Source organism: Pithys albifrons, chromosome 6 (genome assembly GCF_047495875.1).
Source record: "Pithys albifrons albifrons isolate INPA30051 chromosome 6, PitAlb_v1, whole genome shotgun sequence".
Classification (NCBI taxonomy): Eukaryota; Metazoa; Chordata; class Aves; order Passeriformes; family Thamnophilidae; genus Pithys; species Pithys albifrons.
Genome location: NC_092463.1, coordinates 38,614,901 through 38,628,644, shown reverse-complemented (window position 1 = coordinate 38,628,644; position 13,744 = coordinate 38,614,901). Strand labels below are relative to the sequence as shown.

Sequence of the window (13,744 nt, the reverse complement as noted above, 5' to 3'; positions counted from 1 at the left end):
GGGCTGATAGCACTGAAAGCTTGTCTTATCCTGCACTGAGGTGAGGTAGGGGTATGGCTCCTGCTCCTAGAGTTGTACAGCAGCATGCTTGTTCTTTAGTAGTCACATTTACCGAAGGACATAAGCTAGACAAGAGCTGCAGTCGTTTAACTCCTTGGAGCAGAGAGGTGGGAAGAGCTGTTTGACAATTGGTATGAGCATCTCAAAAGGTTGTGAGTGTCATTTTGAAGTGTCAAGCAAAGCATTTACACTTTCAGCAGTTCTGTTCTTCCCTGGGATACAGAATCCACCTATGATGATCTTTCTGTGTGCTCATGAACAGTTGTAAACATGAACAGCAAGTAAAACCTCTCCTTATAGACTGTTGGCAGTTCTTTTTTGAGTCACTTCAGCATTCAAGGCTTAATGTTCTAGCAAATTAATCTCTGCCTTGTTCTGTTTCTAACAAACTGTCTTCTATTGGTAGGTCAATGCCACAGTCCCCTTGCTAGGTCGCTCAGGATTGCTTGGAGAACTGAGGAACAACTTCTTTGCAGATGTGGCTTGTGGAAGAGGCAAAAAAGCTGACAGCACCTTCTGTATCACATCCTCGGGCCTCCTCTGTGAATTCAATGAAAAAAGACTGCTAGACAAGTGGGTGGAGCTGAGGGTGAGTTTTACATCCTCCTATTCTTCACTATTTGTACCTGCTGAAGCAGAGCAGGAACAACAAATCAAAAGGGCACTTGGAGGGCAAGCTGACCACCAGCAGTGAAAGTAATTGGGCCTCTCCCACTCTGATTTACTCTGGAAGGCCAGGCAAAAATAGTGTTGCTTCTTGGCAGAGGGGTTTTATTAATCATTGAGGCCCTTTCATTCTCAGGCTTTAGCATTACAGCTACTCTTTTCTGGCAAAGCAGTGGCCTTATGTGGCTTTGGCAATCCCTGCATAGTCTCTCCTGGCTTGGCTTGAAGAAGTAGTTTTAGGAGGATTCTGATTCCTGTTAGAACACTCTGCAGTGTCTTACTTGACTTGTGCATCTCAAGTGCAGGTTCTGAAGGTACTAGTTGGTTTGGCTATTCCAAACCACCAGGTAGGTCCATGGTTAAGAATTTGATCATGCTTATTTTTCTCTCAATTGAATGTAACATGCCCACCTGAAAGGATCCAGTGTATTAAAATCAAGGGAAAAATCCACACTTCCACTCAAGTGAAATGCCTCTTCTTTTCTTTCCTTTCCTTTCTTTTCTAAAATCTGCCTTTCACTCTCGCTCAGAATACAGACAGCTTCACAGTAAGTTGAAAAAACTTCTTGCATTGAACTCATTCCCTTTTCACCACACTCCATTTTGTATCACTTTCTGCCATTTGTACAGATCTGAAAGGGAGGGGAAGACAATCTATTTTTTTCTTTTCTTATCCCTTTGTGACAGGTAATGTGTTAGTGCACTAGTACAGGGTGAGGTGCTGCTTGCCTGCCAGTGGTGTTGAATGTGACTGGAACAAAAGCAATGTTCAGAGTAGGACTTAGCTGGAGCAAATGTGTAGCTCTGCAGACCTCCCATCACAGTGGGTGGCAGAGGAACTGGGCTTTTTTTAACCGCTTGGAATCTGCAATGGACCTTGGCTGGGAAGCTTTTCAGAAATGAAAAATGGATTTTTAGGCTTTTCCTTACTCCCAGGGTTCAACTTCACTACAGCTTTTCTGACCATGACTCTTTTGTCTGTCAATTTGCTGTTCTCCCTGTCATGTGTCTGGTGACCTTTGACATGTGAGCACATTGCTCATTTGCCTTGCTGTGTGCTGTGTCCTCCTCAGACCACTGTGGCAAACTGCATCTCTGTGAATCATGACTACATCTTCTGTGGCTGCGCTGATGGCACCGTGCGGATTTTTAACCCTCTGAACCTTCACTTTGTCACCACGCTGCCGAAGCCACACTTCCTGGGAACAGACATCGCAAGTGTGACTGAAGCCAGGTATGGTGGTGAAGCGTGGAAGGAAGCAAGGGAGGCATGTAGGGGTTAGAACTGTTCCCCAGGCCTTTGCCATCTTTTTATGGATTAAAATTGGCAGCCTGTTGGAGATCTCTCTGAGGTGTTGCAGCCTTGCCATGTGTGACTGGGCTACAGCCCAAAGCTGCTTGCTGGACCACATAGCATACCTTGCTCCTCATCTCCCTGAGATTGCTTGGGTTTGGTGGCCTTTTGGTGGTGGTTGCTATGAGCAGGCAGGCAGAGGGCACAGGATGCTGTGGAACACTTCAGTTATTTCTGTACCATGGTACCTCTTTTGCTTTTCACTGGTAAGGACTGAAGACTCTTATTCATAACAATATAATGATGTTGCTAAGAGATGCCCAGGCTCTATTGGGGCACTTTTTCAAAGGCTCCTTTGCAATCTTTGATAGACCTAAATCTACTATTGTCTGTAGTCTTTCTTCTCCCACAATCTTGTGCATTTTGTTGGCTTGTTTTCCTACCTTGCTCCAGTATCTTCTTGCCATTCAACTCAGAGTCCTAACACAGATAGGTGACTGACTTTCCCTGAAAAAGGACTGAACAGGACATTTGATCATCATTTACTCTTGCATAATCAGGTCGTAAAATCCAAGTCAGTCTCAAAAACAAAGGGGCAGGGGAGGTTCATCTTCACCAGCACCCTGTTGGGAATCTTAGCCCTTATGCTTCATGTCCTTGCCCAGACTTCTAGAGAGCACAAGTTAACCAGGCTGTTTTCTCTCTTCATGCAGCCGTCTCTTCTCTGGTATAGCTGATGCAAAGTATCCAGACACTATTGCCTTGACATTTGACCCCACCAACCAGTGGCTTTCCTGTGTATACAATGACCACAGCCTATATGTGTGGGATGTCAAAGACCCGAAGAAAGTGGGCAAGGTGTACTCTGCTTTGTACCATTCTTCCTGTGTGTGGAACATTGAGGTACGTTGTCTGCAGACACAAGTGTTGGATTGTGAGTTGCAGCAGAGGAAGTCATCTGACAAGCTGCCAAATTTGAATGCAAACACTTACTGCAGAGAGAAAGAATTGACTCTAGTTTTCTCCTGTGGTTAGTGTGATTGCTACGTGGCCTGAATTGGAGCTGGGAACATTTCTTTGGCTGCATTTGAAGGACTGACCACATTTGTGAGTGGCAGTGTGCTCCTGGGAAAAATTTCTCACCATTAAAAGGTGAGAGGTGGGAGAAGGAGCAGAACTGGACAAAGTTGAATGCAGAGGCTGCTTTTAGAAAATGCACGAGAGGTTACTGCTGAGCTCCAAAAAAGTTGTTTGAGGTCTGCGATGAGCAAGTGCTCCAAAGTCAAAAGAATGAAACAAATAAGATCTGAACTCTGATCCTTCTTAACCTATTTACCAGAACACGTGGAAGTGGCCTCTCAAATGGCTGTCATGTCCTGCCTTTCTGGTTGCCTTTCCTTCAGAGGAACAGAGGGAAGGAGAGGAGGTATAGGAAACAGTGTAGTTGCTAATTTGTTGAAATATGTCCAACAGTAGTCAGGAAAGAGAGAAGGGGAAAGAAAGTGGGAAGACATTGACGACTTTGTTATAAATCGACAGTAGTAGATGAAAATTGGAAACAACATTGCAAGGTGATTGTTGTGTGGTCATTTTCATAAGATCTTTGAGGTACTCTCTTTGAACTATTAGAAACAAAGGATGCTGGCTTGTTGCATGCTTCTTAAGGAGATTTCCTATGTTCAGGGAAGCTCAGCGAACATTTGTTTGAAATGAACATGAAGGTCTGGTCTGCAAACAGGTTTTCATAAAAACTGTCTGGCTTTCACCTTTACCAAACCTTCTGTCTCATTTTGGTGTAAAACTTGCTACCAGTGTCTAGGATGCCAGGTGCCAGGCAGTCTCATTAAAGGGTTGATTTTACCTGTCCATAGATGTATCCAGAGGTGAAGGACAACAACCAGCCATGCCTCCCCCCTGGTTCTTTCATCACCTGCTCTTCTGACAACACCATTCGTCTGTGGAACACTGAAAGCTCCAACATCCATGGCACAGCCCTGCACCGCAACATCCTCAGCAACGTAAGATGCTAGGTTTTGATCACTTCCTTGCCCTTGGGGTTGCTGTTCCTCATGCACAGGTATTCCCAGGTTAAGGCCCAAATTTCTTTGGACCTCTAAGTCAACACAAGCTTCACTGTAAACTGAGCACAAGCTTGATTAAATGTATCAACCCAAAGAAACATGAAGGGAGTATTGGGTGTAGAAAGACAGTTTGTCTGAAATAGACCTGGGGTCTATTGCTGTTTTCTTAAATCACCCAAGGATTCACCAAGCTTTTAGTCTCTTCCATAAGGGCTATATGCTTCAGGAGAGCTCTTTCTCTTTTTCTCCATTTCTGTAATGTGTAACCACTTACAGATTTGTTTGGAAAAAGTGCATTAAATGAGGCAGACGTTTAGGAGAATTGAAGGAGAAACAGCTTACATTCACTTTGTCTGTATAAGAGGAAGGATACTCATACAGAACAGTGATTACGTATGGACATTTTCTTCTGTTCTCAGTTGAGTTAGAAAGTCTGTGGACACAGCAGCTTTGACCTCAGGAATCAGATGGGCAAAAAATCCTGCTTTTTCTGTCAGTTCTCAGAAGGCTGATTGGATGATCCATAGAAGTCTTTCATATTCCTGCTGTGTGCCCTAATATGTTGTAATCACTAATCCCAGAGCTTGTCTGTAGTGCAGGAGATGCTGTTAATTTCTAGTTTAAAGGGGAATCTTGCAAAGAGTAATCGTGAGACAGTTCTGAAACTTTCATCCTATAATATGCTTAGTACTTGTTCCTAGCAATTACAGCATTATTGCTGAGGAAGTGCATATGTTGGCCAGACGCCCAGTTTCTAAGGCAGATGCCTCGCTTTCATGTATTGTAACATTGTATTTCTGGCTGTATTGTGTCCCCAGGACTTGATGAAAATCATCTATGTAGATGACAACACTCAGGTACTTCTGGACACCGATTACAACTCAGCAGGAAGTGCAGAGAAAGCTGATGCACAAGTGATGGATACGAAGGTGGGAATACGCACTGTCTGTGTGAGTCCCAGTGGGGAGCACCTGGCCTCGGGGGACAGGATAGGCACTCTCAGGTAATCCCATAAAGCTTCTTATGCAGATTGCAGACCAGTCAGGCATGAGAATCAAAACCAGGTCTTGCTGATTTTATTAAACATTCTGAAATGAGACATGTTCTGTCTTAGGATATATGAGTTGCAGTCTCTGAAAGAAATGCTGAAGGTGGAAGCCCATGACTCTGAGATCCTGTGTCTGGAATACTCCAAACCTGACACAGGTAAATGCAATTGAACTGCTTCCTTTTTGCATATGAATATAGTGTTGAGCAAGTCAGAATGTCCAGCCATGGTATGTTAGAATTTTCAGTGGTGAGCTGCTCCTGGATTTCAGATCTGGCTTGCAGAGTTCGGCCACTAGAGCCAGACTTTAGAAAAAGGCTTCTTTGTCATGCTTTTCCTTGGACAATTTTAGGTTGAGATGAAAACCTTTTCTGTTTATTATTATAGTGTGAAATCCTTTGTGTCCTTCCATGCAGTTTGCATATAATGTTTTGTCCCTCAGATGACTTGAGAAGCTCTCAAAAATTACTATTTAGTCACAGTCTTGAATTCCTTTTATCTTGCTAACAGGTTTAAAGCTCTTAGCCTCAGCCAGTCGAGATAGATTGATTCATGTTTTGGATGCTGGGAAGGACTACAGCCTGCAGCAGACCCTGGATGAACATTCTTCTTCCATCACTGCAGTGAAATTTGCCGGTAGAGAATCATGGCCTCTCTCCAAAGCTAGATATGAGCACTGCTGTTGTCCTTTTGTGGCTGTAATGTACTTTTACCTACTTGAACACTGGGCTAGGCCAATTTGGAGCTGCAGCTGGGTTCTGTATGTCATCTTTTGTAGCTGCACTCCTAATAGAAGGTGATATGTGACAATACTTGACTCCTTTTATCTTTTTGTTTTCTTCTCCTCTGCTTTCTCCCCACTCAAAAAACCCTCTCCTGATTTAAAGTCCTCAACATTTCTTTGGAAAGTTGTTTTCTGTCATGATTTACTCCCTTTAACTGATATCAGATGGCTAAATGCTGTTCTTAGTGGCGAGAACTGTGGAACAGTCATTGTCCAAAGAATTCACCAAACCCACAAAAAAGTTTCAGGATTAGCTAGTCACAAATCAAGTTGTCACTGCAAACCAGTGTAAGACTTTACATTCATGGTAATGGAACACGTTGCATTTCCAGCACTCAGTTCCTGATGGTCAGACTCCAGTGTGCTGTATTGTCAGGAACAGCAAGAGTTGGCTGCTCTGTCAGGGGAAACTGGTAGCCAGGAAGGCAGGCAAAAGTAATAACCTCACTGGCAATGGGAAAGTCCCACATTACCTGAACAGGGTGGAACAAATCAAGTCCAGTGTCAGTAACTAGATCCAGCCAGTAGTCCAGATCACCAGACAAATCCATAGTGATAAGACAGGTCAGCAATTCAAGGTCTTGATCAGTCTGGAGACAGTGGTCAGTGTCAGCCACCTTCAAGGCAAGCCCATGGCAACAAGGCAGGTTTGAGTTCAAATCAGGAAGCTGAGTCCATGGGTATGAATCAGTGGGGTATGTGTCCAGGCCCAGGTGTGGCTGCAATGCTGCTGCAGTGTAGCTCAGTTGTGGCTCAAGGATGAGAACCTCAGCTTGAAAATAGCTCCTGAGTGCATGTACCTTGGTGAAGCTTCATAGCAGAGGCTCCTCAAAGCCACTGTGTGGCTTTTTCAAGTTTTTTTCTTGAGGAGCTCCAAGGCCAGCACAAGTTTCTCTAACAGGTCTGTCTGTCAGTGAGCTGGCCTTGAATGCAGTCAGCTGAGCTCCTGGGAGATGAGGGAACTGGGCTCGAGGCCTGGCAGCTGAGGCCTTTGTGCTGGTCTGTGAACCAAGTGCAGCCATGCTCTAAAAGGGGTGCAGTTCACGGGCTTGTATGGTATTGAATACATTTTCATTACTTGGAGTTTTATCAAGTGTTACTCTGGTGAAGGAGCAGATTGATTACAGAAGAGTGCTAAGGGAAGAAGGAAAGCCTGACCCTGCAGTAAGAAAGGGCAGCAGAAACACGTGACTAACTCTGAGGTCTGAAAAGTGCCTGTTGCCTGTTTTCAGCTCATACTGGTTGTGAATGTGCCATATTGCCACATAGTGCTGTGGCACAGGGAGAGTCCTCCCCTGAGCATACTGGGGAAGGAGAACACAGAATTACATCCTAATCTGTTCTGTAAAGCTGCATTAAGGCTGCATGCACTCTGAGCATTAACAGCAAATGCTGTCCCTGAAAAGGCGCTTCTGTTTTGCTGCCCAGGGAGTCGTCAGACTTGACTAATCAGGACTGGAATAAATGAGCTGTGGTATAAATTGAAACATTTCCTCCACCTTGTATCTGTGTTTATCTTTTGTACCCTGCCTTTTTGTTCCAGCCAACGATGGGAAAGTGCGAATGATAAGCTGTGGGGCAGACAAGAGCATCTATTTCCGCACTGCACAGAAGGTACCCTTATCACAATTTTTTGTGCACTTTTAATTAATAATCTCTCCCCAAAGGAGTTACTTGAAAGAATGATACCAGAGATTCTATATGAGCTTGTTGCTATTTCAGCCTCAGTGTCTCCCACTGACTTGGTGGAAGAGATTACATTTAGAGAACTAGTTCTGTGAAGCATGCAGCTAGTCCAGCCTGACCTCTCACAGCAAGATGCAAAGCAGAGAGCTGTTAGGGTATCTGCTTTTCTTTTGCTGCCAAGCTGTTGTGACGAGTGATGAAAACGAGTATGGGTTGTACAGAGGAGTTCATTGTGTCTCCAATTCCAGCTGCTCCCAGCAGCTCCCTGGGAAGGGTTGTTTTGTGCTGGTTGTGTGAGAAGACTCATCAGTATTTACTTGTTTTTAATAATGGGTTAGCTACTTGATTTTGACACAGTCTTTGCCCACATGTTCAGACAGGAGAAGGGGTTCAGTTTACCCGAACACATCACATTGTTAGGAAGACCACTCTTTATGATATGGATGTGGACCCCAGCTGGAAATACGCAGCTATTGGATGTCAGGATCGTAACATCAGGTTAGTTTACTTCTTGTCTTGAAAATACGTTTGCAGTCATAAATGAGGTGGCCCCATTTCCATCCTTGTTCCTCTGGGTTCTGTGATATAGCATTTTCAGACAGATCTGAGGCCTCACCTCACACTGTGAGACTGAACTCTGCCTTTCTCCTCACTGATAAAAAGCTGTAGATATGCGCAAATGCCCTTGGGACTCCTGGCTTCTCACTGGGTTTCTCTGCAGAGCAAATCCTTTGTACTGGGAGAGCAAGTGTGCCTTTCTTGGCACATCATTGCTGTGGGGCAAGAACTTCTGCACTGTGGTTTTGTTTTTGAAGGTATGTCTAGTGAAAAGCTGTGAGGTCCTATGGAATAGCTAAGACTGTGGGAATCTAAAACTGAACAAGGTGTGACTGTCTTTGAACAAGTAGGGTCCATTCTATGCTTGCTTTTTATCCATTTCTCCAGTCTGTCTGCTTGAAAGCAAAGGAGTTACTCTGTAGTGATGTGTCTTCTGCTATTGCAGCTGGGTGAGATACTGAGAGTATTGGTTATAGGTAAATATCACTACTGGTATTGTATTCTAACATAAATAAAGTGTCTTGCTCCTTTAATCCTTCCCTTTAGCTGCAACAGGTATTTTTACAGCAGGGAGGACTGATGGATTATTGGTTTGATAATAAAGCCTCAATTTTAATTCAGATAATCTGCCTCTGCATTACTTTTGAGGTTGTTTCTTGAACCGTTTAAATGATTGGGGGTTGTACTTCGTGGAGACAATTTCTCCACTTGCTATGGCTTGGCCATTTCCTGTATTTTATGGAGAATGAGAAACAGGGAGAGGAAAGGGTCCTCATGATGAGAGTTCCAGAGCAGCACTTGGGCAAAATGAGCCATGTTATCTTATGTCATCCCCTCAGGGTTTTCAACATCAGCAGTGGGAAGCAGAAGAAGCTTTACAAGGGATCCCAAGGTGAAGATGGCACCCTTATCAAAGTAAGCTGTTTTCTTTTTCTTCCTCTTTCATTGTTTCAGCTTTCGTAAATGCAGCTCAGGGCCAAGAAAAGGAATCTGAACACAGTAAATTATTTTTTGTTTGCTCCGTACTCTGTCCTTTACCCTGCTACTGCTTCCTCCCACCTCCATCCTTAAGGGCTGGTAATGTATTTGAGTTCCATCAGGCTAAAACAGGTAAAGAGTCAATAAATGCTGAAGGTGATGTATGATTTTTCTCTCTGTCCTGTTTGTGAAGTAGGTCACAGACCTGTGCTGTAAAAACAAGTAGAACTGCACTTGTATCTGTCAGGAGATGATTTAATCCTTTGCTTTCTGCTCTGGTGAGCTCATTCTGGTTTTCTTGACTGTTATTGTTAGGATTTTTAAGGTGGAGATGCCTGTTGATCAGTGTTTGTGAAGTGGTTTTGAGAGTGCAAATACATGTGAAACTCTTTGAGTTGCTAAAATTAAATAGCATCTGCCCTGTAAAGCCTGGACTTTGGAGTGCTCAACAAGACTAGTAACAGCTTAGAAAGAGTCTGTTCATGTTTTCCACCTGCTGAGTGCATCCAGGCCTTGGGGAAGGGTAGCATGCCTGCTTCTGCCACCATCCAGGCTTATCCTGGTAAATCAGGTTTGTTCAAGATTCAGAGCTGAGTGATGCCAGCACACTGGGATGTGGAAGAATTGCATTGTTGTCTTTTAAGGGGGAAAACCAATTGATACAACCAAAATGCCTCTCAAGTGAAGTTGCCAAACAAGCTTCTCAATTTTATTTTTTTTTCACTAATAATTTTCCTATTTTTTAAACAAAATACATCTGTTCAACTGTACAGGTCAGCAGTATTATTATTAGAGACTGGAAGGAATGTCCTGTGAGGAGCAGGTGAGGACTTTGAGCTTGTCTAGTTTGGAGAGGAAGAGGCTGAGGGGTGGACTCAGGAGGAGGATGAGGAGGGGAGGTGGAGAGGGAGGCGGTGATATCTTCTCCTTGCAATCCAGTGACAGACCATGTGGGAATGGTCCAAAGCTTCACCAGGGAGGTTTAGACTGGACATTAGGAAGCATTTCTTTACCAAGAGTTTGGTTAAACACAGGAACAGGCTTCCTAGAGAGATGGTTGAAGCCTGAAAGTGTTGAAGGTACACTTGGTCAATGCCTTTAATAACAAGCTTTAATTTGGTCAACCCTGAATTGGTCAGGCAGGAATAGATGGTCATGATTGCTGTAGTTCCCTTCCAGGTGAAATTATTGATGGGTGTCAATAACTGGGCAAAAAGGGAGAGGTAAACAAACAATTTTCATAGAATCGATTGGGTTGGAAAAGACCTCCGAGATCATAAAGTTCAACCTTTGGTACAACTCCACTCAGTTTACTAGATCATGGCACTTAGTGCCATGTCCAGTCTCAGTTTAATCTTTGTTCAGTGTCAGCTCTTCTGTTCTGCAGAGAAAGATAAATCCTCTTCCTCTTGCCTATTATAATTCTGGCAAAGTTGTTTTCTAAGTAATGAAAGTTTTTTCAGAGTAATGAAAAATTGATGCTACACTTCATTGCTGATAAGCTTAGGTGCTTGATTATATCCTTCTCAGACCAGAAACCATGAAATGTGCTGGAAGCTGAATTTTTTGTTTTTAATATCCTTTATAGTTTTTTGTGGTTTTTTTTTCACGTGTAACCTCAAGTGGGGAATCTTAACTATTTTTTAATGTTGCTTTGGTCATTTTTAAGATAGCTGTGTAACCAAGGGGATTGTGGTTGTCTCTGGAATTCAAACTTCCTTGGCATGTTGTTCTGAGATCATAATATGCATTGCAGTTTAATGAGTACAACCCAAACAGTGCCACTGAAAGCAAAAGATACAGCAACAAAATAAAAACGAAAAAACAAACCAAACCTCATTATTTAAGTACTGTTTTTCCCTCAAAAACCCAGACAGTTTCATTCTCCGTTTCTTAAACTTCTATAAAGAACAGACCAGGACATTTGGTGACTGTAGCTGTATTTGCTGTGTAGTGCAGCTTTAGACCTGGTAAGGCATTTGGAGGGGATTTTGTATTTGATCCAAGATAAAGCAGCAAATAAACTAGCCCTAAACTGGGACTTGCAAATGCTGGAGATACGACAGTATCATTATCAAAGACAGTTTCTTGGCAGTGTTCAGATCTTTTTTGGTTTCTTTCTCAAGATTAGAATCTTTTAATATTTGACTTAACTCTGTCAACTCTGATTTCTTTTTTATGGCTGGAGTTGGGGTGTTTTGGGGTGTGTTTGGGGTTTCTTATTGTTTTGTTTTATCTTAACATAGATGAAAGTAAGATCCTAGTGGTTAAAAGAAGGTAGAGAGAGGTTTAAGTCTGTGCATTGGTGGTAATGTCTTCACAGTCATGAAGGCATTTAATGTAAGTGCCTTTAGTCTCTGATTAGGTTGGAGATAGTCTTAAAAGTTTAGTTAGATTGGAGATTTGTCATGGGGTGCTGGATAGTCTGGTACTCAACTGGAGTCCTGTGAGAGCTACTTACATTTTATTCTGTTGACTACTATGACTGTCTTGGCTATTCTGGATCATTTTCATGTGGTTTCTTGCTAGATCTTTGCCTTCCTCTTGTCTCCTAAACCAGGTGCAAACGGATCCTTCTGGTCTTTATATTGCAACCAGTTGTTCTGACAAGAACCTTTCCATCTTTGATTTCTTTTCTGGCGAGTGTGTTGCAACCATGTATGGACATTCAGGTAAGGCACATAAACTCCTGGAAATCCATTTTTTCTGCTGATAACCATGTAGTTTGGGTCTGATTCTAATCAAAGCTTTCTGAAAGTTCCTCACCAAAGTTTACCTAACTGGTGTTTTTGAGTAGGTTGTAGTTGGAATTAGTTGTAATAGCTTATTTCATTGCAATTTCAACTTTTGCGTTTTGCACACAAGCACACACACCTGTCAAGTCATGTATTTGTTTCCACAGTTTTTCTAATAGCCTATAAAGTAGTCTGTATTTTTTCAGCATATACTATATTTCGTTATGATACACCCTCAATTCCTACCTTGCAGGAGCTATTCTATTACACACAAAAAGGAAATTCAGATTTATTTTGCCATGGAATAGCCCTTCTATGGCAAGTCTAGATTCTTGGTTAAATAGTTATGGTAATTGGGGCATATTGATCTGTGAAGTGTGTGTGCTTTAGTCAGAATTGGAATTACTGAGCACAGATAGGCTGTTTGGCTAATGATATGGAATAATTCAGGGAAGATTTATTTTTTCTTGTGCTTTATTTCACACAGAGATAGTAACTGGGATGAAATTTAGTAATGACTGCAAACATCTGATCTCTGTTTCTGGAGACAGGTAAGAGGTGGTTGCTTGTTTGTGATACCAACTCATTGCGTCTCACACTGGATTTATTGTGTCCTTAAGGAGGGTAGATTTTTTTTAAGGAGTGATGTTTTATGCATTCCAAATAAACCTCAGCATCCTAAAAGTGTGCTGTTGGTAAAGCACACAGAGCTTATATTATCCTTACATGGAATGGGACTATTCCCTGCTGGAAAAGAGAGACATGGACTCTTTCCTGACCAACCTGCAGGTCTGTAATGTAAGGCAGCTTGTGCTATTTTTTACCAGTGGTGCCAAAACTTTTTTGTGTAGTACTCCTGTTGATGATGTTTCACCAGTTGAAAGAGCCTGTCTAGAAAAAAAAGGGACAAGCCTGTCCCCACTTTTTGGTCCTGTTCATATGCTCCTCTTCCCCACTCCCTAAGTCAACAGTGATGCAGCTGCTGCTCATTGAGCTGATTCAGGTCACTACATCAGCACTCTCCCCAGATGAATTGGCTGCTGATTTAGTGAGCTAAATCAGTTCACTAAAACCTTAAGTAATTACCATACTGAGCCTAAGGAGAAAAGGAGAGTATATGCCTAATATGATGATTGTAGAGGGGAGTGGACTGACTATTTCTGAAGTCAATGAATGCTTAAATCAGCTGAGCCGAATAAAATTTTTCCTTTGACAAAGATGGTTCCTGGAGTGCTATTGCAAGTCCAGATCAATGCAGATTCTCTCTCTTTTTTTTTAATTAATAAAACACAATTGAATTGGAAAGAGAGTTTTAGAGGCGAGTTGTTACAGAACATACAGTGCATCACCTTAAATCTCATCAGTTGGTTATTTCTGTCTTCCAGTAAAAAATAAGTGATTTAGTTTTCCTCCTTCTTTACCTTTCATGTGTGTGAATAGCTAAGGGAAAAAGTTGCTGGAAAGTGTCTTTTTCTTATGACTTCTGACACATTCCAGAAATACGGAAGGTTTGACGTTCCCAATAATCCTTGTGATTTAGTGTAGCATTCCCTTGTTCACATTTCCGTGGGCAAAAGGGGCATTTTCTTCACTAAGGGTGTGGAGTAGGTGGATGAGAAATGAGGATTCATGAAGAACTTTGCTGTAAGGAGATGAGAAAGCATGTTTTTCAAAGGAGAACAGGGAAAATAGTCTGTTCACATACAGCAGCATATGTGAACAATAAAACTAAGAATAGAAAGAAAACTGGAGATGAGAAAGGCCACAAGGACTGTGAGATTCATGTGAGAAAAGTATTACAAGGTAAGGACAAAACCAAACCAACCCTGCCACTCCGCTCCAAACCCCAGCAAA

At 42.5% G+C, this 13,744-nt stretch overlaps 1 protein-coding gene across 3 annotated transcripts in view; it reads left to right on the top strand.

Annotated features, from left to right (window-relative positions):
- Positions 1-13,744, top strand: part of MAPKBP1 (mitogen-activated protein kinase binding protein 1) — a 99,368-nt gene that overhangs the window by 59,508 nt on the left and 26,116 nt on the right. For 2 of the 3 annotated variants that reach the window (XM_071558372.1, XM_071558373.1), the window contains exons 8-20: positions 467-649; positions 1,257-1,274; positions 1,800-1,960; positions 2,734-2,923; positions 3,892-4,038; positions 4,920-5,104; positions 5,216-5,307; positions 5,660-5,785; positions 7,477-7,547; positions 7,996-8,117; positions 9,017-9,092; positions 11,716-11,827; positions 12,378-12,441. In XM_071558372.1, coding sequence (XP_071414473.1) covers positions 467-649; positions 1,257-1,274; positions 1,800-1,960; positions 2,734-2,923; positions 3,892-4,038; positions 4,920-5,104; positions 5,216-5,307; positions 5,660-5,785; positions 7,477-7,547; positions 7,996-8,117; positions 9,017-9,092; positions 11,716-11,827; positions 12,378-12,441 — 1,547 coding nt within the window. The remainder of the gene's footprint in view (positions 1-466; positions 650-1,256; positions 1,275-1,799; positions 1,961-2,733; positions 2,924-3,891; positions 4,039-4,919; positions 5,105-5,215; positions 5,308-5,659; positions 5,786-7,476; positions 7,548-7,995; positions 8,118-9,016; positions 9,093-11,715; positions 11,828-12,377; positions 12,442-13,744) is intronic. The other variant, XM_071558374.1, reaches the window with a different exon arrangement.